At 43.0% G+C, this 25841-nt stretch overlaps 1 protein-coding gene across 1 annotated transcript in view; it reads right to left on the minus strand.

Moving 5' to 3' along the window:
- Positions 1-10992, minus strand: part of CCDC60 (coiled-coil domain containing 60) — a 208026-nt gene extending 197034 nt beyond the window's left edge. Inside the window, exon 1 of the mRNA XM_010368272.2 lies at positions 10439-10992. Coding sequence (XP_010366574.1) covers positions 10439-10528 — 90 coding nt within the window. The 5' untranslated portion in view covers positions 10529-10992. The remainder of the gene's footprint in view (positions 1-10438) is intronic.
- Positions 10993-25841: the final 14849 nt, after the last annotated feature.

A 25841-nucleotide genomic window follows, 5' to 3' on the forward strand; every position in this document is an offset into this window, starting at 1 on the left:
AACCCAGGAGGCAGAGGCTGCAGTGAGCCTAGATCGCGCCATTGCACTCCAGCCTCGGCGACAGAGTAAGACTCCGTCTCAAAACAAATAAAATAAAATAAAAAATAAATAAAAAAAGAAAAAAGGAAAAAGAAAGAAAGAAAGAAAGATGAGTCTAAGCCACATGCAGGTTTTTTTCCCCTTTTTTTCTCATCCTTAGCTGTGTTTTTCTCTGGCAGAAACCTGCTAGCATATTTTAGGAAAAGCTCAAGAAAATGCAAATATCCTTGTCTGTGGTCACGGGCACAGTCACATTCTTGTTTGCATTGCCTACAGCTAAAACTGGCACTTCCCCCTTTTCTTCCAGAGACTTTTAAAATATATTCTTTAAAAATTGCACCAATAGCTACCCCTTTTAGAGATAAACTTGCCCCTTCTTACTGCAACCTACCAGGCTCATCTTAAAAGCACAGGCTTTCTGCAGTTATTTGGTCCTGGATTCAAATCCTAACTCCACCACCTGCTTCTCTGGTGTCTCTGGGAAGGTTGCAAAATTTCTTCAAGCCTCAGTTTCCTCATCTCTACAAGCAGAGATTAGATGTCATGATAGCACTTGCCACACTGGATTGAAGAGTTCATTTTAATAATATATGCAAAGCAATTGGTGCAAAATAGATGCTCAGTAAGTGGTAGTCATTTTTTTTTTTTTTTCACGTGCCATCAAGGGAGCCTAGCAATTTCCAGGTTAAGATTCCCTGCTTCTTCAGATGAAGACAAAGAAATCAAAGAGGTTAAGTGATTTGTCCAAAGTCATACAGCCAGACCAGGTGCAGTGGCTCACGCCTGTAATCCCAGCACTTTGGGAGGCCGAGGTGGGTAGATCTTTTGAGCCAAGGAGTTCAGGACCAGCCTGGGCAATATGGCAAAACTCCGTCTCTACTAAAAATACAAAAAAAAAAACCCCAAATCAGCTAGGCATGGTGGCATGTGCCTGTAATCCCAACTATTTGGGAGGCTGAGAAAAGAGAATCCCTTGAACCTGGGGGGTGGAGATTGAATTGAACTGAGATCGTGCCACTGCACTCCAGCCAGGGTGACAGAGTGAGACTGTCTCAAAACAAACAAACAAACAAAAACAACAAAACAGAAAGTCATACAGCCAGATAGTGAGAGAGCTGGGAACCAGGTCTCTTAATTCCAGGTAAGGGCTATGCCTGCTCCACCAGCATGCAAATTCCTGGAAAGGTATTGTCATGAAAAACCAATAAGAATTTGACTGGTTGAGGGGAGGTCTTGAGAGGTAGCTCCAAGCTATTCCCTCTCTATGTCCCATCTAAACTGCAGGCTCCATTTTTCTGTCTCTCTCTCTCTCTCTCTTTTTTTTTTTTTCAGATGGAGTCTCACTCTGTCACCCAGGCTGGAGTGCAGTGGCATGATCTGGGCTCACTGCAACCTCCACCTCCCTGGTTCAAGAAATTCTCCTGTCTCAGCCTCCTGAGAAGCTGGGATTACAGGTTCACGCCACCATGCCTGGCTAATTTTTGTATTTTTAGTAAAGATGGGGTTTCAGCATGTTGATCAGGCTGGTCTCGAACTCCTGACCTCATAATCCACCTGCCTTGGCTTCCCAAAGTGCTAGGATTACAGGTGTTAGCCACTGTGCCCGGCTTCCTTTTTTTGTCTTAAGCAGGGTTGGTTTGGCTTTAATGTTATGTAATTAATGGCTGCTTATGAGACAAGAGAGCACTAGAAAGGTCCTACTCACCCAAGTCTTAGTTGTACATCTACCATGTGGCAGGTCCTGTGGGATATCAAGGTGGTAACAACAAAAAAGCTACCACGTTTCTTGCTCTGGAGGAGCTTATAGTTTCCTAGGGAAGATAGTATTACAAAGATGAATTTTATGGTGCAAAAGAAGCATGTGACTTGGATTGGGAGGTGGTGGCCAGGGAAGTCTTCTCAAAAGAAATGACATTTAAGCTGACACTGAAAGATGTAGGAGAGATTGTGGCTCCTTAGTGGTGACCAAATGATGAAAGATGAGGCTGAAGAACCTGCCATCGGCCAGATCATGCAGAGACTTTTAAACTTCGTTAAAGATATTCATCTTCATTGTGAGGACAATAGACGGTCATTGAATTGTTTTAACAAGGGGAATGACAGTATCACACTTGCATTGAAAGACAATGGGTCAGATGGAAGGTAAAAAGTATAGTTATGGGGCCAATGGGATGGTCCTGGCAATAAATAATGGTGCTATGGACCAGGTAGTAACCTTGGGGAAGGAGGCAGCATCCACTGAACACCCACCCTGTGGTAGTTAATTGGACATATGGGGTGATGAAAAGGCAGAGGTCATAGATGAAGCTTGGGTTTCTACTTGAACAACTGGGTACATGACGGCGTCATTTAGATGGGGAAGGTTTTACCATCAGATAGGCATTCGACTGGGCAAGGGTAGCGAAGACTTTAGTATCCTTCTGCTGGTGATTCTCAACTGTGAATTGTCTTGCCCCCTGAGGACACTTGGCAATACTGAGATGTTTTTGGTTGTCACCATGGGGAGGCTGTGACTGTCATCTAATAGGGAGAGGCCAGGAAAGCTGCTTCACACCCTGCAATGCAAGGGATAGCCTATCTGGGCTCAAATGTTCAACAGTGCCAAATTTGAGAAACTCTGCTGAAACACAAAGCCTGGAGAGAAGTAACACACTAGATATTTCCAATTATTTAAAGCTTTAGTGGGAGTTCATGGGGGCAAAGTCCTCCCTAATTTGACAACCCTTTGGGACAGAAACTTGGGTAACTTTGTGTATGGAGAGGGAGAGTGTGAAAAGAGTGATCTGCTGGAGCTCTGTGAGGGAACATTTTGTCAGACAGGATACCAAGAAAGAACTTGGCTTTTGCAGAAGAATGGTAATACGCCCCCCTCCCTTCCTCCCTGATGTATTAGAAAATGAGTTCTAGGTTTGGCTCAGTGTCTAGTACCACCCTAAGTCTATATCCAGCCAACATTCAAGATTCAGATGGCTTCACTGCCCCTGTCTTTCCATGATAGAACTTGTTTCTACCTCAAACTCATATATATATATAGTTTGCCTTTCTTTTGGTAGTTGTTATGCACCATCTTGATTCATAGTTATTTATAAATGTTCTTTCCAACAGAACTGTGGGTTCCTTGGGAGAAGACCACAAGTCTGCTGCATTTTAGCGCCCTCAAAACATCTGTCACATGGGAGGTACTCAATATATACCTCAAAAGATGACCCTGATCATGTACCAGGCTGCAATGGGGGGATAATCTCTGTCCATTCTGCCCCTGATCTACAGCCCACCACGAAACCCCTGACGATGCTGAACCTATCCCAGAATCTGTCCCAGTTGCATAATCTCCCCGCTTTGTGAAATCCAGAAACCCCGAGGCATTTCCAGGCTTGAAAGCCGATTGCCAGACGCGGCTAATTTTCAAGTTATTAAATAAAACTACCGATTGCATAAATTCCAATTTAGGCAGAAATACATTAGATCAAAATTGAGCCCCGCAAGGAATTTTCTCAGCAGAGTTTGAAAACAGGAATTTGGAAGGGAAAATGCCACCATCTCATGATAGAAGGTATCCCATTATGATGATTATGATTTTGAATTTAGCTGTCAGAAATATCTCTGAGAAAAAATATGTTGGTTTATTCAGTCCAAGAAAGGTTTAATTGGCTTCTGTCAGATTTTATGGAAGTGCTATTTGCCACTGAACCCCATATGAATGTTTGTAGCTTTTGAATGTAACAGCTGATGGCTGAGTCTTTGGAGGCTGTGGAGATGTTGAAAGGAAGTCAAGAATAAGTTTCTTTCCACAGTTGTGCAAAGGCTTATCTAACCAGAATTTCCTTAAGCCTCACCAAACAGTGGAAACAGATGGGGGTCACAGGAATAAAGATGGCACACATTCCATTTGTTTAGATCCATGCTCGTGTTATTCTCCCTACATTTTTCAGAGTGTCCAGAGTGTCTCATTTGATTTTCTTTATTCACTTCTGTGTCCCCACCACCTATAATCATGCTTGGCACACACTTGGAACTCAGTACATGTTAGTTGAGTGAATAAATGTTCCCACTGGGTGAACTCTACTTTTTCCCTCACCCCTGTAGCTCTTTGATGGGTACTACTGTGGAAAAGTGCCCTTGAGATTCCTAAGTAGTCATTGTGTAGGGTAGGGGATAGGGATGACTCTCTTTTTTGGGTTACCCTCTGTCAATGCATGGCTTGGGATCCCTATTATTTGAGTTTTTGTGAAATCATTTGTGCAAGTCACTGCTGAATAGTCAATCCAGTACTCATCTTCGATATCACCATCGCTTCCTTGCCCCTGCTTTCTATACTTATGTTAGATCCATACTTTCCCAGACATTCTTACTGCTAGAAAAGAGAGGTGATGCTGTTCTGGAAAATTAGAAATAGAGAAAAACGGTCAGGAAGATTCTTGGAAAGCTTCTGTTTGCCTCATAAAAGGGACGAACATAGCTTTTCCTCTCTACTTTTTCCTCTTTCTGCTGGAATATGGATGTCATGCCTGGACCTGGGACAGTCATTTTGTGACCACGAGGGAAAAGGCCTTGCCAGCCTGACGCTAGTGAGCTCTTGAGCCAATGCCAGCAGCTATCCACCTCCAGACTTCTCACATGAGAAAAATAAATTCCTGTTTGTTTACTTCGCTGCTCTTCAGTTTTTCTCTTACTTGCAGCCAAAAACAACCCTAATTGATATATGGTGTTTTCCTTTTCCTTTTTCCTCACTACCCTTTGGATCTCTATGGGATTAAAACATGAATAATGGGACTGAACTGACAGGTAAATCCAAGGGACTCAAACCATGCTCAGGAGCACCCCCTTCTCCACAACTAACACATTGCACCTCTCATGCAAATATATTCTCATACCAACTCTAAAAATATCTTTGGACCTGCTTCTTCCCTTCTACCCTTAAGCTGGGGCCTGGCCTCATTAATGATGGACCTCACTATGTGACTTTACAGTTAATACTCAGGTTCCTCTAGACTTCATTTCTGGGTTGGGCATATCTTCAAAACAGTCATGGTAGCACTCATGTCCAATCAGAGAAGGGAGAGGAGCACAAGTAACAATAATGACCACTGTCACCACTTACTGGAGGCTAACTGGGTATTACGCTCAGTATTTCACATGCATTATTTTATTTCATCCTTCCAAAACATCTGTGCCATAGATCTTATTGTTTTTCAACCCCATTTACCAGAAACTCACACTAGAGTGTCAGAAAGAGGATTTGAACCCACCTTTGCCTGACTTCAAAGGCAGAGCTTCTAACTAATTACAAAGCTTTTTATCCCATCAATGAGACTCTTGGATCATTTCTTCACTCCTCTCCCACCCTTCCCTCTCCCTGCAGAGCAGCTGCCTCTTTGCAGATGGGACAAATAGTCTGCTTCATTTTGTACAGCATGAAGAGTGCCAATCGCTTTTCCCGTGTCAGGAGGTAATGAACACAGTTCTTCCCTGCATCCTGATTTATCACGGAAAGGAACCGACTGTCACATGGCTATGCAATTAGACACAGCAAGATTCGCTAAGGCAAGCATTGCCTGTCCAAAGCATTAGGCCACAAAAATAACAAAACAAAACAAAAAAACCCAAGCAAACCACCTAAACAAAAAGCATGAATTCTGCAATTTATCTCATGCAGTAGCAATGGAGCTAGAAGAACCCCTTGGAAAGAGAAAAGAGTCCCTTCTCCCTCATTGTTCTTTTCCTGGCTTAAGTCATGAACGATATAAAAATGGAGGTACAGCCAGCTGAGATTCTTTAGAACTGAATCTCAAGTTGTTGTTAGATATTTTATTTTGTTTTATTTTTTCAGGGTAATCAGTGATTCCACGCAGGGGGCATGGTCTCAGTGATTAGAGGCCAGAGAGATCACTGAGCACTGACGTCACCTTTAACAAAAACCAATGACTCACCACAGCCCAGCATTTATCTCTTCAGGTCACAATTTCTTCTATTTGGACAGGAGAAAAATTGTTTTATGTTTGCGGTGGAAACGTATTGTGCTGGGAGTCAAGGTTTCTCTTGTTGGGGAAAATGTTTCTCAAATATGTTGGTTCTCCTTTTCTGACTCCAGGCAGCCCAGCTGGGTGTATGCTGGACTGGGCTTCCAAGACTGTCTCTGGAGACATCCATCCTCATCATTTGGTGGTGGGGGGTGGGGGGTGGGGTGGCAGGAAGGATGGAGACTGTCAGGCCCAGATCTTTTCCATACCTGGGATTCTGTCTGGTTTGTCCCCTTCTGCAGGTACCTGCCATCTTACCTCTCAGCAGAGAACTAGACCCTGGGGATCTTCAAGCCCCAGTCTACCTAGGTACTAAAGCTTATTAACAATACCTCTATTATAGAGTTGTTGAAAGGATTAAACAACGCCATAATGGTGGCTACCATTTAATGGTATTTATTTATACCAGGCTCTGTTCTAACAGCATTACTCACATTAACTCCTCTAATTCCCACAACACTCCTTTGACGGGAAAGCATTTTTACATATATTTCATCTATTCTGAGATGCACCTTTTCTTTCTGCATTTCAATACCTCTGAAACTGGGACACATAATTGAAACAGGTGATAGTTTAATTTGTTGAGTTTTCTTTTTTAGCAGCACAAGAAAATGGTGATGCATCTGGAAATGGAAGGCTTCTTGGATTAGATAAAATGTGATACACTTGTTTCACAGAGCAGCAAACTGAGGCACAGAGAGGAAGTGAGTAGCCCAAGGTCACACAACCTAGTAAGTGGCAGTGTTGGGGTTCGAACCCACAGAGTTTGCTGAAGAATATGCTCTTTTATTGGTTGGTTGATTTACTGAGACAGGATCTCGCTCTGTCACCCTGGCTAGAGTATAGTGGCACAATCACAGCTCACTGCAGCCTTGACCTCCTGGGCTCAAGCAAGCCTCCTGCCTCAGCCTCCCGAGAAGCTGGGACCATAGGCATATGCTACCACACTTGGCCAGTTATTTTTTTGTTTTTTGTTTTTTGTTTTTACTTTTTGTGGAGATGGGGTCTCACTGTAGTACCCAGGCTGGTCTCAAACTCCTGGGCTCAAGTGATCCTCCTGCCTCGGCCCCCCAAACTGTTGAGATAATAGGCATGAGCCCCTGTGCCTGGCAGAATCTGCTCCTTTAATAACTAAAAGCTAGGATATGAGCAAGGCGCCCAGAACGGTTCCTGGAAGTTTCAGGATCTGCCCAAATTAGGGATGCTTCTTTTCTCTCTGGGTTTTTAATGACAACAAGGTAGGAAGTTCAGGTTCTAAGAGATAGAGCTTGTAGAAAGGATTGCAAACCTTTACAGATTTTGTCAAATGCTGCTTTTGAGTTCTCATTCTAGAACATAAAGGGGGATGTTCTAAGCACCTCTCTTTTTCAGCCTTTTCCAAGGCAGAAATCATGGGTCCGTGGTAATTCTATACACAATCTGCTTCTCCCCTCCCCCATGTCTGATCTCATTAGACTTCTTCTGCTTCCTTGGGAAACAAAGGGAAAAGAGACTCCCTGAGCAGATTAGGGGGCTCAACATACGGGCAAGCTAGACGGTTTCTTTAACAAAAGACTTTCAAACCGAGGATTTGCATATGTTATTTATATTCCTTCAGTGAAAAAAAAAATCATGAAGATCCTGTACAAGGCAGTTGCCAGTGGAATATTCATTAGGATATAGCAACCTCCAACCCTGTGAGAAAGGAAAACGGCCAGTTCAGAGGGCTTCGAGACCCTTTTGAGGTTTTTTCTAAAGTCATTCATTATACCAGCATGCAGGGGACTCTTAATATTACCACGCAGCCAGTGTGGCCACACCTTCCTCCAGGAGAGGCCACTCCTCATATTCTTCCTCACTGGACACTTATCGGGACGCCTGGCATTTTGTGATGCTATTTTTAGGTGTCATTCCCTTTCCTCTTCCAAACAAACCTGGAAGCTATTTGAAGCCAATGATTGTGTCTTACACCTTATTTTTGTAGCCCCTGTGGTGCTGGGCACGTTGAACAGAACAACCATTTATCACAGCTTGACTAGAATGGTGAGATGGAGAGAGCTTGCGCTCAGAGCCAGACAGACCCGAATTCAAATCCCAGTTCTGTTCCTTGCCCGTTGGGTGTCCTTGGGTAAGGGACCTGTCCTCTCTGAGCCTCAGTGTTGCCATCTCATGAGGAGGTAGCAGTTCATAGCTTGAAGGATTGTAGAACGTTCTGAAAATATCACACTTAAGAGTTTTTTGAGTTCAATACGTGGCACATGATGCATGCATACTCAATACGTGCCAAATATCATCATCATCATGATCATGACTGCAATTATTAGTCGTTTGGTGTACCCTAGACATCAATCCCGATCTCTACATACTTCCTTATGGCTTGTCACTTTCTAGTGACCCTAGATTAGTTTAACTAATGCTTTACTATAGCTCTAAAACCTTGAAATTCCTAAAGGCACGATCTTTTGAATGTGAGCTAGGAACCCCCTGGCGTCTTCATTATTTCCTAGAAAGTAGAGAGGGGTGCAGAAGGATTTCAGTGAAGCTTTTGGGCCAGAAGCCTTGGTCTATCCAACAGTTCCCTGGAAGCCTTCTTCCTATCACTTGACCTCCCTGAGTCCCACTACCCTCCTCCCATGAAAGAGATGATCATTTCAACTTCTACATCTTCCTCCACTCTCTACATGTCTCTATGGTAGGATGAAAAACTCTATTGCATTTATTTGAGTACTATGGCTTGTTTTTTCCCAAAATCCAACATGCAGACACACACACACAAATACACATACACACACGCGTGAATCTAAATTAGCTGTCCCTTTTCTTGGCTCCCACAACACCCTCTGATACTTCCTCCACACATCATTAATCAACCTGTATTATAACAATATTTCTTACCTCTTTTACTCCCCATCCCAAGCATACACACTATACATTGTGAGATTCTTGAAAGCAAGTCTCATTTTTAACTAGAGCAAGTGTTTAGCACCTAACAGGGGTTCAATAAATCTTTACTAAACAAATGAAATAACAATATAACTAAAACCTAAAGTGTGCTTACTATATGTCAGGAACTGTGCTCATAGCTTTTGGCGTACATTAACTCATTTAATGCTCACAGCAATCCGATGAGGAAACTCTATGATATTTCCGTTTTGCCGATGGCAGCACTGAAGCAGAGAAGTTCTGCAACTTGCCCAAGGCCACAGGGCTGCGAAGAGGCACATCCAAACCCGGGGTGATTCTGTCTGCTGCTCCTGCTCTGATGCTCACCCTCCCTATTGAAGTGTTCATTTCCCTCTTCATTCTTTGCGTCATTCATTCTCCCATTGCTATGCTGGAAAGTTCAGTCCCAGAGGGGGCTGCTCTAGATTGAATATCCTTCTGTGTGGTATTTTGAGATGAAAGGAGATGGAAAAAGTTGTATCTTGCAGAGTGGTCTTGCTAAGAGGGCTGAGTAATGAGGAGTGCACAGAGATAGGTTGAGCCTTAGAGAAGCGCAGCTTGGGAACATTTTGGACCACATGGAGAGCCCTTGTGAGTTTTAAGCTCTCCTTCATGGACTGACCACCCGCCAGGCCCTCCTTCCTGGGGCATGACTGTGAGCCACAAGTGTGCCTTGTGGATGCACCAGAGTGGACCAGCATTGCTGAGCTTGGCCAATCCATGCAAAGTGGGGTTTGAGGGTATAAGAACAAATGCACACTTACAGTTGTGCTTACCCATTAATGGTTATTTAAAAACAGGAACTATTAACCTCAGTCATTCAGCACCTATCGATTGTTCTTTGTTTTTCAAATCAACAACACCGTTTCATGTCCCACAAACACATTATCCAGCGTTAACATCACAGTGGACAGTTTTCATAGCTTATTTCATTTAGTCCTCACACTGCTTCTGCCTAGTTGATGTTGCTGTTCTAATTTCATAGACACAAGGAAATAAAGTCTCAGAGACGCGAAGCATTAACCTGTCTAAAGTCACACAGCTGGTGAATGGCAAACCTAGCCTTCGAACCTCAAAAGTTGACCCTCTGCAAGCTCTCCACAGAGAGAGGGGATATGCCTGTTTCTGGAGACTGGCAGATCTCTGAGAGTAAGTTCTGTGAACGGCAAACCTACAACTCATCTTAATTTTTTTCTGATGTTCTACAGTGTCACTGCTGATTTATTCTATCATTTTGGAATTACTGGCTAATAGGATGGCCCAACTCACTGCTCTGCTTCGCGTTTTCATTCTTTAAGAGAAACCGACCATTGATAGCAATAGGGATGTGTCTCGACAATTTAATTACACCAACCATGACTCTCCTTTCTCCACCTGTTCCTTTTTGGTCTTGAAGCTAATTCCTATTTCACTTGTTCTCTAAAATATGATTGGTTTCAGCAAGAGGGAAGACTTACCTGCCTTAGGTTCTCCGAGGCATAAAAGGGCCGGACAGCCCCCGCGTTGGGGGAACTCTGAAGTTTCTTGGTGGCTGGAACCTTGGTCATCTTAAAAATCCTTCAGGCTTCAGCCTGTGCCCCCAAGGCAAGGATTTTTCCAGAATCTTCTACTTCAGTAGTCACTGGTATGCGAGGTTTCGGCAACTTCTCCCTGATCCCCAAGTCCCAATTACAGGAATTCCAAAGCGGTTTCTGTGAGGAGTAATGAGAAAGCACCTGGGTCTTCCACAGACGGGATAAGGAAGTCCGGGTAGGGCAGAATCAGGTGAGCCTGCAATTATTTACTTTTTGAAAGGTTACAAACTTCTGTAAGCTTCCCCCTCTTCGGAAGGGATATCTTTCTCTTCTATAAGCAAAATAAAACATGAACTAAAAAAAAAAATAAAATTCCAGTGACAAAGTGTGAGAGGGGTCCCGTGGAGGGGCTCCCGGATCCCCATCCTCCAAGAGTGGGCGAGAACTAAGGCGGCCCCAAAGAGGGGTTTAGCGCACTGCGGGGAAAGTCGGCAACTGCCAACCGCGGGGCGGGGGAGGCGGGGGGGCACCCAGTTGCTTGGCTACGGGACGCGGAGGAGGGCTTCCTCATTGGCTGGAATTGGTGGGGGCGGTGTCGTGGGGATCGTGAACTCGCCCAGGTTGCTGGGACGCCGGCTCAGAGCAGCCGGCTGCCACGGGAGCTGCATTCTTTAAACAAATTGGTTTCTCTTTTCGGGCCTGAGGACCATACCCTTTCTCTCTGCCTAACTATAAGCGACTCCTTCCTTTCAAACTGCTCTGTCCTGTTGCTAACCCACTAGTAATTTTTTGTACCTTGGAGTGGGTGGCCTGTAGCCCTGCAATTCTTAACCTGAGAGGCCTGTTTCTCCCTTTTTCCACCTGACAAACTCCTGCTCATCCTTCAAAACCCTTCATTTCATAAAATGAAATGTTGTTATTCCATTTATTTAGCAAAGATTTATTGACTCTTTGCTAAAATAACATAAAATAAAGTAAAAATAAAATAAAAAAATAAGACTCGCCCTCAAGAATCTCACAATCTATAGTATGTATGTTTGGGATGGGGAGCAAAAGACAAGAAACATGGTTATAAAGCAGGATGATTTATGATGTGCTGGGGAAGTATCACAGGTTATTGTGGGAGCGAAGAAAAGGGACAGCTGTATATAGGTATAGATATATGCACACACATACATATGTAAATACACATATGTAGACATGTATATATGTGTGTATATACGTATTTGTGTGGGGGGGCATGTGTGCATATGACATTTATTGAGTGCTTAGGATGTGCTAGACACTGTTCTAAGTGTCACTTATTGACTCAATCCATACAGCACCTCTTTAAAGAAGGTGTTTTATTACCCCATTTCACAGCCTAAGCAGCTGAGGCACAGAGACATTAAATGACAAGTTTAAAGTCATACGTGTGCTGCAACTGAAATTCAAAGCCAGAACTGTTTGAGTCTAAAGAGCAAGCTTTCAACCACTTAGACGCCTAACTTTGCTGAGTTTGGCTTCTATGTCTTTAAAATGGGGATAATAGCTTTGCCACAGGTTGTTAAGAATTGAAGTGGATGATGCATATGAAGACTGAGCCCATGGGGAGTCCTAGCTAAGTAGTACTATTATTATTCCCTGACATCATTTCCCTAGGAAGAATCAGGCATTCTCACCGTGCTGGGTTCATTTCACAGCAGATGTTAATACTAACTGATATTCATTGATCACTTGCTCTGTGCTAGGTACTGTACTAAGCACTTTGCATACATTAACTCATTTAATCCTTCCAATAACCCTATGGGGTAGGTTCCCAGCCTGCAGCAGATTTATTTCGTATGTTTGGATTTGAATGCCTTATCCTTGGCATTGTTTCACACTGGATCTATCTGATTCATGTTTTATCCCTCAACCTTGAGCTACTGGGGATTACGATATCATTATGGCTGCATCTTCTCTGTTTCTTTTTTTTTCTTTCCTTCTTTTTCTTTTTTCTTTTTTTTTTTTTTTTTTTGAGACGGAGTCTGGCTCTGTTGCCCAGGCTGGAGTGCAGTGGCCAGATCTCAGCTCATTGCAAGCTCCGCCTCCCGGGTTTACGCCATTCTCCTGCCTCAGCCTCCCAAGTAGCTGGGACTACAGGCGCCCGCCACCTTGCCCGGCTAGTTTTTTTTTTTTTTTAGTAGAGACGGGGGTTTCACCATGTTAGCCAGGATGGTCTCGATCTCTTGACCTCATGATCTGCCCATCTCGGCCTCCCAAAGTGCTGGGATTACAGGCTTGAGCCACCACACCCGGCCTCTTTTTTCTTTTTTGTTTTTTGTTTTTTGAGGCAGAGTCTTGCTGTGTTGCCCAGGCTGGAGTGCAGTGGCGTGATCTCAGCTCACTGCAACCTCCACCTCCCAGGTTCAAGTGATTCTCCTGCATCAGCCTCCTGAGTAGCTGGGATTCACGCCAGGCTAATTTTTGTATTTTTAGTAGAGACAGGGTTTCACCATGTTGGCCAGGCTGGTCTCAAACTCCTGAACTCAAGTGATCTGCTGGGATTACAGGCGTGAGCCATGGTGCCCAGCCCATCTTCTCTGTAGAAGGCATCTACTGCAAGATGACGCTCTACAGAATGCAAAATACCTAGCCATGTAGCTCTAGATGCTGATGCCTGAAAGTCATTATTTTCTCACCATTGCCTAAAGACTGATCCTGACCTTCCCTTTCACAGGAAGTTTTGATTCTCCGGCTTCCTTTGTGGGCAGCATTAAGCAATCGGCAGACACTCTCCGAATGAGGCAGATAAAGGGAATCATGTTTGGGAGATAGGGCTGGGGATGAGGGGATGAGAAAACAAGGCAGGATGGGAAATGTTCAGCCCTGAGTAGAACAGACAAAAGCTGTCTTCATATGGTTTTGTAGAACAGACTTGGCAAAGAGGAACTCAACTAGTTCTGCATTAGCTCAAAGAATAGGAGGAAGTTTGGGTTCAACAGGAAGAAGTACATACACAGCAGAACATAATTTTAAAAGGTGTGACCTCTGGAGTCCAACAGAATTAGCCACTGAGAAGCATCAATGATAATAATTCTCATAGGACTGTGATGAAAAGCAAATGAGATAATTCCTGCAAAGCACAATGCCTAGCGCAGAGGAAGTGCTCAATAAATATTAGCCCTTATTTCCTTTGTTGTTGTTATTATACTCACCTGTCAGAGCCATGTAAGAACTGGAAATAGGAAGGGTTGTAGAACTGAAAAGACATGTGTTCAATTCCTGGCTCTGCCATTTGCTGCCAATGAGACCTGGGTCAAGTTCACTTCTCCAAGCTTCAATTTTTTCACATGTATAAAACTCATGTGTGGTGAATGGTTATGCCCGTTTTATACCTGCTACCAGGAGGATGAAGCAAAATAATACATTTCCCTTCTCTGTCTAGGAAGGGGTATATCCCTTAAAGAGGGAACAAACTACCCACCACTAGAAGACTTTCCAGACAGAGACTGAGAGACTATATAGAGTACTAGTTGAGTCAGTGTCTAAATCCCAACTCAGCCACTTACCAGCTGTGTGATTTTAACCAAGTAACTTATCTGCTCAAAGCTTTGGTTTTCTCATTATAGAATGAAGATAATAGTACATTCGTGAAAATGATATCATGTACATAAAACATTTAGTACAGTTGGCACATAATAAATGCTCAAAAAATGCTAGCTCTTGTTTTTTTAATCATGTGAACAAAAATATTTTCTAGAATGATTTAGTGCTTTGGGGGGCCAACTACAGTTAGTAAGAAAAGCTCTTTGGTCTTATGGCATCTCCCAACCTAGCTCTAGCTGGGTGGAGAAGAATCTCTCTCTCTCTCTCTCTCTCTCTCTCTCTCTCTCTCTCACACACACACACACACACACACAATGAACCAGTATATAAGGTGTTAATTGGGATCCTCCAAGAAGATGCCAGAATGAGATTAGATGTGCTAGAGATTTATAGAAGAAAATGGTTGTGAAGGATAAGGGGGAAGGAAGTAGAAGTACATAAGGAGAGTCTGTTGAAGAGGAGAAGGAAGAAAAGATTGGGTAGGAAAAGCCATGCACTGAGACACAGTTCTGAGAAAGTCTCAGCCAGGCTGACAGGGAGACCCTGAGCCAAAGTTGTCCAATGGATGAATTTCCCATTGTGCAGGAAAGTCCTGGTTTTAGGACCCTTATTCTACTTAGCGATTAACTAGGAACAGCTGGGTGTGGGATGTACACAGTGGATTCAAAAATGCAGCATCTGTCAGTCAACTATGCTCCCTGCAGCATTCTCTTGGTGAGGCATCTGAGCTGGAGACCTCCATGGCCCTTCCAGGTCATCTTTTATGCTGCACAGATTCACTTTAGAATGCATGCCCAAGTAACAATCCCTCCCTCTTGGCTCCTGTGGGCATCTTTTCCTGACAGGAAACTTAGAAAAGGGAAATTAGTGGGACACATTATAGCCTCCATCACTGCAACTGGCATTGGGGGCTGAAATTGGTGTTTGTTCTTTTCCTCCTTCACCACACATTCTAAATTCCCCCTCAAGCTTAGCTTAGCTTAGCTAGTGTCTTCTCTAGGTCTAGGCTTAGCTAGTGGAGTGACCAAAATCTTTACTCCTGAGAATTCTGAGCCTTTAAGTAAATCTAGTCTCCTCATTGTCTCAGGGTTGCTGCGTGTATCCATTCCTAGTTAAAACTGATCAAGAGAGTACTTATTAGGAGGCACCCAAGTGGATCACTCAGGTTCCATATATGTTCCTTCCTGCCCCTATCTGTATAATCACTGATCAGGGTCAATTGTCCTTGCCAAAATTGTGACTCCTCTTCTCACCTGCTGGTTCCTGCGCTCACGGAGTTCAAAGTGTTTGGTGGCAGCTGTAGCTAAGAGTTAATACAATCCGTGCTGTATTAACGAATTAATACAAGAGTGTACCCACTTTGGGAACCTGGACCTCTCACCCTGCCCAGCCCAGCCAGAGTTGCAGAAATGGAAAGGACACACTCCCTCAGTGTTTCATTGGGCATGAGGGCAGTGGGAACCACTCCTGGTTCCACTTATTGGCTCCTGGATCTCTGGGGTTCCTGGATCTTGGTTCCCATTGGGAACACAAAGTTGTATAGAAGTCTGATTTGATGCATATGCCTCAAACTATAGGATAGCCCATTCTTGCTTCAATAGACTGATCTAGAACTCTGTGATACCAGCTCCTTCTGGGTGGGGTGGTATGTGATACTGCTGGATCCATGACCACTGTGAAGGTGGTTTCTAGTTCCTAGAGTTTTCATGGGCATAGAGGGGCAGTGATGGTGGCAGACATTGTCAGAACACAGCCCATGCTCCCTTGACACTCACAGTTCCTAAGGACAGCTCCTTGCTGCCATTTTGCCTGAGACCTTTCTCTCTGGCTACAGCAGAAGTTCCCAAACTTTTGTGGCTCTTGGTACCCTTTACTTCCCAGTAATTTTTTTCACGCCACCTGTAAGCTGAAAGAAACATGTTGAGAATCCCATTTATGAAGTCTTTATGTAGCAGGATGAGCCGCAGACAAAACCTCTCAGACACCGAGTTGTAGAAGGAAGGGCTTTAGTCAGCTGGGAGCATCAACAAGTTACTGCCTTAAAATCCGAGCTCCCCGAGTGCACAATTTCTGTCCCTTTTAAAGGCTCACAACACTAAAGATTTCACATGAAAGGGTCGTGATTGACTTGAGCAAGCAAGGGGTACGTGACAGGGGTTACATGCACCGGTGGTCAGAGAGAAACAAAACAGGGCTGGGAGTTTCACTACGTTCTTTTATACAATGCCTGGAATCTATGAATAATATCGGTTTCTAAGTTATGAGTTGATTTTTAACTTCTGGGTTTAGTCCAGGCAGGCCCAGGCCTGGTTTTGAGCCTGGCACCGGGCTGCCTGTCTTTGGTTTTACTTCCTTGTTTTTTTCTTAAAACAAGTACTGAGTATAAAACAATATAAAACAATGTGAAAGGGTCTCTCTCTCTTCTCATTTAGGCCTGCACAACTTAGTATTTACATCCTAATCATGTGGACACTAACACATATAAATGGAAAGAAAATAGTATTTGTATTTGATTATTTCACTTTTAGTATATGTGCTGCTGAAGTGAGCACAGTATTTGCTTCTTAAATAGCCGCCATTGCTAACCAGTGGGGCACGTGCACCTGGTGGTCACTGTGCAACTTCTCAAACCTTGGACTCAGTTTGGACACCATCACCTTCATTTTCGGTAGGACGTTAATTTTTGTGCAGTTCTCACTTTTTATCACAACAACTGCCCCAAATCCAGCTTTTTCAAAGATATTTCATGAAAGCAATGTCATGGAATCCACTGTTGAAACTGAGTGTTCTAGTCAGCTCAGGGTACCGTAACAAAGCACTGCAGACTAAGAGGCTTAAACAATGGGCATTTATTTTCTTATAGTTTGTGGTAGAAGTTTGGGATCAAGGTATCAGTGGGCTTGGTTCCTTCTCAGGCCTGTCTCCTTGGCTTGCAGATGGCAGCCTTCTCCCTGAGTCTTCATATGGTCTTTCCTCCACACCCATCTATGTCCAAATCTCCTTTTCTTCTAAGGACTGCAGTCCTGATCAAGAGAGTACTTACTAGGAGGCACCCAAGTGGATCACTCAGGTTCCATATGTATTCCTTCCTGCTCCTATCTGTGTAACTACTGGTCAGGATCAATTGTCCTTGCCAAAATTGTGACTCCTCTTCTCACCTGCTGGTTCCTGGACACAAGGAGTTCAAAGTGTCTGGTGGCAGCTGTAGCTAAGAGTTAATACAATCTATGCTGTGTCCCCTGGCAAGAGTGTACCCACTTTGGGAACCTGGACCTCTCACCCTGCAGAGCCCAGATGAGGGCCCACCTCATGACCTCGTTTTAATGTCATAACATCTGTAAAGACCCTGTCTCCAAATAAGGCCACCTTCTGAGGTATTAGGGGTTAGAACTTCAACACGTAAATCTTAGAGGGGCACAGTGTAGCCCTGAACACTGAACTATGTGTCACTAGTAGTTCATATGGCATTCAATAGATGTTGTGTGTTTCCCTTAAAAATTAAAAATATCCGTAGCCTCTTCTGTGAATTTGCTGTGGCACTCTGGGGGCACCTTGGTACACGGTTTGGGAACCACAGGGCTATAGGAATGCCCTTTTTTTTTTTTTAGATGGAGTCTTGCTGTGTTGTCTAAGCTGGAGTGCAATGGCACCATCTTGGCTCACTGCAACCTCTGCCTCCTGGGTTCAAGTGGTTCTCCTGCCTCATCCTCTCGAGTAGCTGGGACCACAGGCGCACACCACCATGCCCGGCTAATTTTTGGTAGAGATGGGGTTTCACCATGTTAGCCAGGATGGTCTTGATCTTCTGACTTTGTGATCCACCCACCTTGGCCTCCCAAACTGCTGGGATTACAGGCATGAGCCACCGCGCTGGGTTCATTCTGCCTTTGAGCAGAGCAGGCTAGAAGTGCAAGTTAACACCCATGGGCATAGCCATAAAGCAACGACTAATGGGAGTTAGTGGATAAATATTCTGCCTCCTCACCCCTTGGGTAGGACAAGTCTAGAGCATGGTCTACACTGCCCCAGCGGTCCCCTGCAGGACTGACTTATAGGAAACACCACTGCCTACGGTCACTGCCTGCTCCACCCAAACACCCCACACTGGCTTTTTTCTTTTTCCTGTCTCATTTCACCAATCCTCTTCTGGTACTTCCTAGATAACCTCCCAGTAAACTACATATCCAAGGTGTTTCCCTGGGTCTGCTGCTGGGGAACCAACCTAGGTTAGTGTTGACCAAAATAATCTGAGGAGGTCAGACTTGAGTCAGGCTCTGACACTGAGCCATAATGCATTGTCAGGACACCTGAATTATTTCCTCTCCCTTATCTCATTACATGGGGTTCCTACCTCCTTTGATAACCTCGTCCCATAATCTCCTTCTTACCATTGCTCTCAAGTTTATCATAAAGAGTTTCTTGATATTCTCCACCTCCCTTAAACACGGAGAGGCCAACATGTTTTCAGATACGTAAATACATACCCCAACGGTGAAATATTTGACAACCGAGATATGAAGTGATTGTTTAATGCTTAATTCCTGGTTGATTCATGCAAAATATGAACTGAAGGATGTGAAGCGACAGGCATTCTCTTCTCCCGGTTTGCCAAAAAGAAAAGTATCTGAAGGGATTAAAAATAGGCATATCAAGCAGAAGAAAAATTTTGGAATGTGTCAGACGCCAGCTGGGGTAACTGAAGAGAAAGCTTGAAGTCTGGTAAACACTTGAATTTCAGTCAGTAATACATATGTTTGGCATTAAAAACCTATTGGAAAAGTCATCATTTTTGGAATATCTTTAATACGCTTTTTTTTTGTGTTGCATCTAGCACCCAGAAAACTCCTTCTGGGTATTTTTATCGAAATGTCAGCACTGGATTTACAAATTATGGGGCCCAGGGCAAGAGTAAAACTTGGGGCTCCCTTGACATCGGGTAGCTGGCAATCTATTGAAGAATTGTTTCCAGGTTGAAATACCACTGGATAATGTGCATTTGTACCACCTCATGGATTCCTGTCCTTCGTTAGATTAAAGAATTACTGCATGCTACAGCGCCCTTGTGGTATCTCTGGCCCCACATCCCATTCCTACTCTGTCCTCCAAACCACAGCCCAGGTGAGAGGTGAATTTGGATCTTTGAGAACGAAGACAAGAAAATGTAATGTTAACCTGCCTCTACTCTCTTTTCATTTTTACTTTGGTATGTCTGGTGTATTAGTCAGTTCTCACACTGGTATAAAGAAATACCTGAGACTGGGTAATTCATATTAAAAATAAAAAGAGGTTTGTTTAATTGGCTCACAGTTCTGCAGGCTGGACAGGAAACTTGGCAGCATCTGCTTCTGGGGAGGCCTCAGGAAGCTTTTACTCATGGTGGAAGGCAAAGTGGGAGTGCGTGTCTTACGTGGTGGGAGCTGGACCAAGGTCGGGGGTGGTGCCACACACCTTTAAACAACCAGGTCTCATGAGAACTCACTATTGCGATGCGATGACAGCACCAAGAAGGGATGGTGTTAAACTATGAAAAACCACCCCCGTGATCCAATCACCTCCCACCAGGCCCCACCTCCAACAGTGGGGATTCTAATTTGACATGAAATGTGGGTGGGGACACAGATCAAAATCATATCAACTGGCCTAGTAGCAGAAGAAGAATTGTGGCCCCAGGAATATTCTTAGCGAATATGGAGTCCTACTGGAGTCCTAGGATGGGATCCAACTGCTTCCATGAGTGATGTTTTCCATTTGTATATGTTTCATGCCACAGTGTCCTGGGAGGTAGGCCAGACTGGATTTATGGAACTATTAATCCCATTTCACAAATGTAGACATTGAAGCAAGCTCTGGCATGTAGTAATTTGTTAGTGGTGGAGGTTGTCCAATAACCTGTTTTTTTAATTCCAAACTTAGTGATTTATTTCGGCACTCTGTCACACTGTCTTAATGTTCTTTTACATAAAGGTGAGTGTGTATTTGTGTGTGTGTGTGTGTGTGTGCACGCGTGTGTGTGTGTGTGTGTTGTTCAGCAGAACAACCTGAGGTTACTTCTGCAAGTAGTAACTTGCAGAAAACATATTCTGCAAGTAGAAACTTGTCTTTGTTTCTCTAAGAAACAAAGACAATTGGGATTTCCAAGCCATCTGGAAGATGATCTTCTACAGCTTTCTGGAGGAAGTCCTGACTTTAACATCCAAATAAGACACCTCAAGCCCCAGTCCCAGGTAGGAAGGCAGCTCCCTCCAAGTATTCCCATGAATTTCCAAGTAGCTCACAATTTCTTGTTCCATATATCCTCCAGCCGGTTTCCTAACTGCTTCCCTGTCCACCTCAATTTATTTATGCCCTCAAAGTGTTATTCCTAGGTAGGAATGATATCACGCTGAAAAAGATGTGTTTGAGTCTTCAGCCCCAGGATCTGCACATGTGACCTTATTTGGAAATAGGATGTTTGCAGATGATCCAGTTAAGATGAGGTTTTCCTGGATTAAGATGGGCCACAGCCTAGTGACTTATGTCTTTATAAGGAGAGAAAAACTTAGATATAGAGACAGAAGACACACAAGGAGAATGCCAAGTGATGATGGAAGCAGAGATGGAGTGATACTTCTACAAGCCAACCAACAAACAAATAAAACAACACCAACAAAAAACAATAACAGGCCGGGCACAGTGGCTCACTCCTGTAATTCCAGCACTTTGGGAGTCCAAGGCAAGCAGATGACTTGAGGTCAGCAGTTTGAGACCAGCCTGGCCAACATGGTGAAACCCATCTCTACTAAAAATACAAAAATTAACTGGGTGTGGTGGTGTGTGCCTGTAGTCCCAGCTACTCAGTAGAGTGAAGTGGGAATAATCGCCTGAAATTGGGAGGCAGAGATTGCAGTGAGCTGAGATCATGCCACTGCACTCCAACCTGGGTGACAGAGGGAGATTCTGTCTCATAATAATAATAATAATAATAAACAAACAAATAAAAAAACAGAAAATGGTAACAAAACCCCACCAAAGATTGCCAAGAAATACCAAAAGCAAGGAAGAGGCAAAGGAATCCTTCCTTAGAGCCTTCAGAGACAGTATGGCCCTGCTGATGTCTTGATTTTGGATTTCTAGCTTCAGAACCGAGACAAGAAATGTCTGTTGTTTTAATCGACATAATTTGTGCCAATTTGTTACAACAGCTCCAAGAAACTAATACACCACCTCTCTTGGCTGCAGCTTCATTTCCCTGTCCACCTCAATTTATTTATGCCCTCAAAGTGTTATTTTCGAAAGGCATTGTATAGTAGGACTTTAGTGGAGGTTTGGGATAACAGACGAAAACTGCAGCACAGCTCTGCAGAGTCAGTAACTTAAAATTAGATATTAGGCATCACTGGATTTTCAATGACATAAAAGTAAAGTTCCTGGGGGAGTCTAACACACAGGTAGGGGTAAGCACCTTTGTCAAACATGCTGTTTGTAAGCTGCTTTTTCACTTAATAAGATATAAACACCTTCCATTTCTATAGATATATTTTACATGTGGCTCTTAAATGAATGCTTGCTAGAATGGAGTTCCAGTTTATGACTGTCCGACAGTTTGTTCAACTGGCTCCTTATTACTGGACAGGAAATGGTGTGTTTTTATCCTGACTCTACAACTGGGCAGTATCTTGAAGGTATGATGATATTTTGTTGGTTTTGGAGCCTTGAGCTAGACTTTAGCTCAATGTCTACACCTGTGGACATTGTGGGTGCCTAGTGCAAGCACATATAGGCAAGACCTCATGTAGTTGTCATTTACCACTTTTGCCCTTCAGAATCTACACTTTCATTGGGGAACTGGTCCCATTCTATTCCTATCCTGGGATTCTTGTGAGGTTCACAGGAATGAGCTCATCACCTAAGCCCATAGAGCAGAAAACCCTATTTCCTCCTGACTACAGTGACTGGATCAGGAGTAAGAATGTCACCCAAATTGGATCAGTCAGAATTGTCTTCCAGAGTACTTTTTTGTCAGACATTTTGAGGAAAGGGGACTTCCTTTCAGGTCATGGAACTAGAAAGTTATGCTCTGTCTGAGGGCATTCTGTGTGTGTGCCATAAAGAGAAGACTTTCTGTTAGAGAGAAAGCAGATTGAAGAGAGAGATTGAATTCTAATGAAATGTGTGTGTGTGCCTGAATCCAGGTGGGCTTGAGGCTAGTGCTATCCCCAAATTCTATTTATGTGAGTCCCTGAACGCCATTTTGTTATTGTTGCAGCTGTGGTTGTTTTTACTGTCCTCCTTCAATTGATTTGAGTTGAGATTTTTGTCATCTGCATTGGAAACAGTTGACTAGCTTAACTCTTTTCTACCCAATCTCTTTTCTACCCAGTTTCCCACCCCAGTCTCTGAAAATCCTATTTGGGATTTTAAAATAGACTCTCACATAAGAGGTAGGCCACCTTGACCGTAGAATCAAGAGAGCTAGACTTGAGGGTGGGCGTGCATTAGGCTGAAAGGCACTATGGGTGTAGGGAGGAAAAGCCTGGGATTTAAGCCAAACAGAATTGAGTTCAGATTCTGCTTTTTCATCACATACATTGTCCCTGTTACCTTGGGTAAATTTCTTAACTTATACAAGCTTCAATCTCTCCATTATGAAGACTAAAAATCAAAATTTCCACCAAACTTGTAGGGCCATTGGGGGGTTAAATGACATAATTATCTATCTCCCTGTCTGTACACCTATCTCTATCATCTACATATATTAGATATAAATCATATATTAAAACATATATGAGGTATAAAATATGTTAATACATGTATTAGGTATAAAACATAACATAAAATAGGTACAAATAAATTGTAGCTATCATTATTAGTTTCCAAGTCCTTTGTCCCCCGGAAGTGCCTCCCTTCCTCCTTCCCTCCCTTCCTTCTTTCCTTCCAGTTAGAATCCACTGATGGACTCTACTCTAAGAATGAAGGTGAACAGGGAATAGACCAGCTTTGGAAAGACTAAAACTCAACTTTAATTCAACTCAATCCCTGACTAAATTAAGGTGCTCCTCTCTTCTATAACTGATTGTCAGAAATCAAAATTTTATTCCTCTATGAAACATGATAATACTATTCAGAGCTTCAAAATAAATATATACGTTTTTTCATGTACATTGTCTGGCAGTCAGTAAAAAATTACCAGCATGCTAGCAGATAGGCCCAGATAACAGAAAATCAAGAGCAATAAGAAACAATAGAAACAAACCCCCAAAGATCCAGATATTAGAGTTATCAGACACAGACTTTAAAATAACTAGGACTAACATATTCAAGAAAACAGAAATTTCTATGTCATCAAGTTCATTAATCTTTCCCTCTTTAATATTTATGAATCCCATTCAGTGTATTTTTATCTCAGATGCTGTAGTTTTCTCTCTAGAGGTGCAATTTGAGTCTTCTTTTTATCTTTCATGACTCTACTTAACATGTTCAATCTTTCTTCTAGCTACTTAATAGTTTTAATGTACTCATCTATTAACAGCTGTCATTTCAGAATCAGTGTTCATTGTTTGATTTTTATATTATTATGTATGGATTATATTTTCCAATTTTTTTGTATGCCTGGTAATTTTTTTATTGGATGCCAGACATTGAAACTTTTACCTTGTTAGGTGTTGGATATTTTTGTATGCTTATGAGCTTTATTCTGGGACATAGTTAAGTTTGATTCTTTCAAGTCTTGCTTTTAAGCCCTTTTAGGCAGATATAATTTAGGACTCATCTTGCCCCATTATTGAGACAAGCCTTTATGATGCCTTCTAAGCTGTGAGCTTTTCCAGTCTGGACAGCTGGAACAGACACTCCTCCTGGCCCTACATGAGACCTGGATATTGCTCTCTGTAGTCTCTTTGGATGGCTCTTCTGTAGCCGCCGTTGGTTTGCTCACATGCATGTGCTGGTCAGTACTTAGCTGGAGACTCAAGAGGAACCTTCTGAGGATTGCCTTTTGCTGTGCCGCCCTATCATCTTTAGTACTTTTTCCTGCGAATTCTAGAAGGTCTTGGCCTCCCTGAACTGCCAGCTTCATCTCCTCAGCTCAGAGACTGTTGTTCTCTCTTCCTGTGCTGCAGTCTGGAAACCCTCCAGCCCGTAAACCAGGGAAACTGCAGGGCTCGCTGTGCTTGTTTGTTTTCTGTCTCTCAGAGATTACTGTCCTTCACTGGCTGATGTCCAATGCCTTAAAAACTCTTTTTTTTTTTTTTTTTTTTTTTTTTTTTTTTTTTTTAAGACAGAGTCTCAATTTATTGCCCAGGCTGAAGTGCAGTGGTGCAATCTTGGCTCACTGCAACTTCTGCCTCCCAGGTCCAAGCAATTTTCCTGCCTCAGCCTCCTGGGTAGCTGGGATTACAGGTGTGCACCACCACACCCAGCTAATTTTTGTATTTTCATTAGACATGGGGTTTCACCATGTTGACCAGACTGGTCTCAAACTCTTTACCTCAGGTGATCCACCTGCCACAGCCTCCCAAAGTGCTGGGATTACAGGCATGAGCCACCATGCCTGGCTAATATCTTTTATTTAATATAAATATTGTTTGAGTTTTTAGTATTTTGGGTAGAAGGGTACATTCAATCTCTATTACTCCATTCAAGCCAGAAAGTCTATAATTATATAGTGTAATAACTAAAGCTAAGTATGCAGTAGATAGATGCAACATTATATTAAACCAAGAAGAAAAGAGAACAGATATGATTTTTGGGAAAGGAGGAGATGGTAACTGAGAGGGGGACCCTGGGAGTGTCTGCGCTGCTGATAATGTTCTCTCTTTTGCTTGGGGTGGTGATTCTATGAGTGTGTTCATTTTGTGAACATTAAATGTTGTAGATCCTGATTTGTGTACTTTTCTGTGCATTAAAGTATGTGACACTTTAATAATTAAGTTTATTTTAAAATACATTAAAGCTATAAAAATTAAACAAATGGCAACATTTGTTATTGAGGGCAAATCTTAAGATTTATACCAGGATCCAATATCCCACGGGCTTTGGATTCCGGTCTGCTTGAATCAAATGCTGGGTTTAAATCCTGCATCTACATTTACTACATAGATAACCTTGAGCCCTTTCATCACCTTGCTGAACCTCAGTTCCCTCTTCTCATAAATGGACATAATGGTAGTAATACCTATCCCACAGCGTGGATGTGAGGGCCAAATGAGATATTTTATGTAAAAATACGCCAGGCACTTAGTAGGTTGTGAAAAAGTGTTCCTTCCAACTTGAAATATCCGTTAATAGGGAACTGGTTAAATAAATTATAGTCTTACGACAGAATACCACTCAGTTGTTAAAATTATCATGAAGTCATGCTCTATATATGGCTAGGAGATGATGTAGATGTCAGTCAGGGCACCAGAAAGAGACATGATGTAGTCATAAGGAAATAATTGAAGAGAGTTGAAGTGGCGGGTTACTTACAAAGGTGTAGGCAGAATGAACAGAAACCAGTAACAGATTGGGCAGTATTTCAAGGCTGGCAACAGTGGGAAGCTGTTAGCACCCCTAGACCTGAAGGGACAAAGGGATGGAAGAGTTGGTAGAATGAGAACCTGTAGAATAAAGCTGCCAACAGAAGCAGGAGCCTTCTGAAGAGGTAAGCAGCCATCCATGCAACCTGGCAGGGAGAGAGAAGAAATCCATACCCCAGGCTCACTTTTCTCCTGACTTCTTGTCTATTGCGAGTCTCTTCCCTTGCCAATGGGCCTCCAATCATCAAAGCCCAATTAGATGCCACAGGGCAAGGCATTCC

The sequence above is a fragment of the Rhinopithecus roxellana genome, chromosome 10 (assembly GCF_007565055.1).
Source record: "Rhinopithecus roxellana isolate Shanxi Qingling chromosome 10, ASM756505v1, whole genome shotgun sequence".
NCBI classification, from domain to species: Eukaryota; Metazoa; Chordata; class Mammalia; order Primates; family Cercopithecidae; genus Rhinopithecus; species Rhinopithecus roxellana.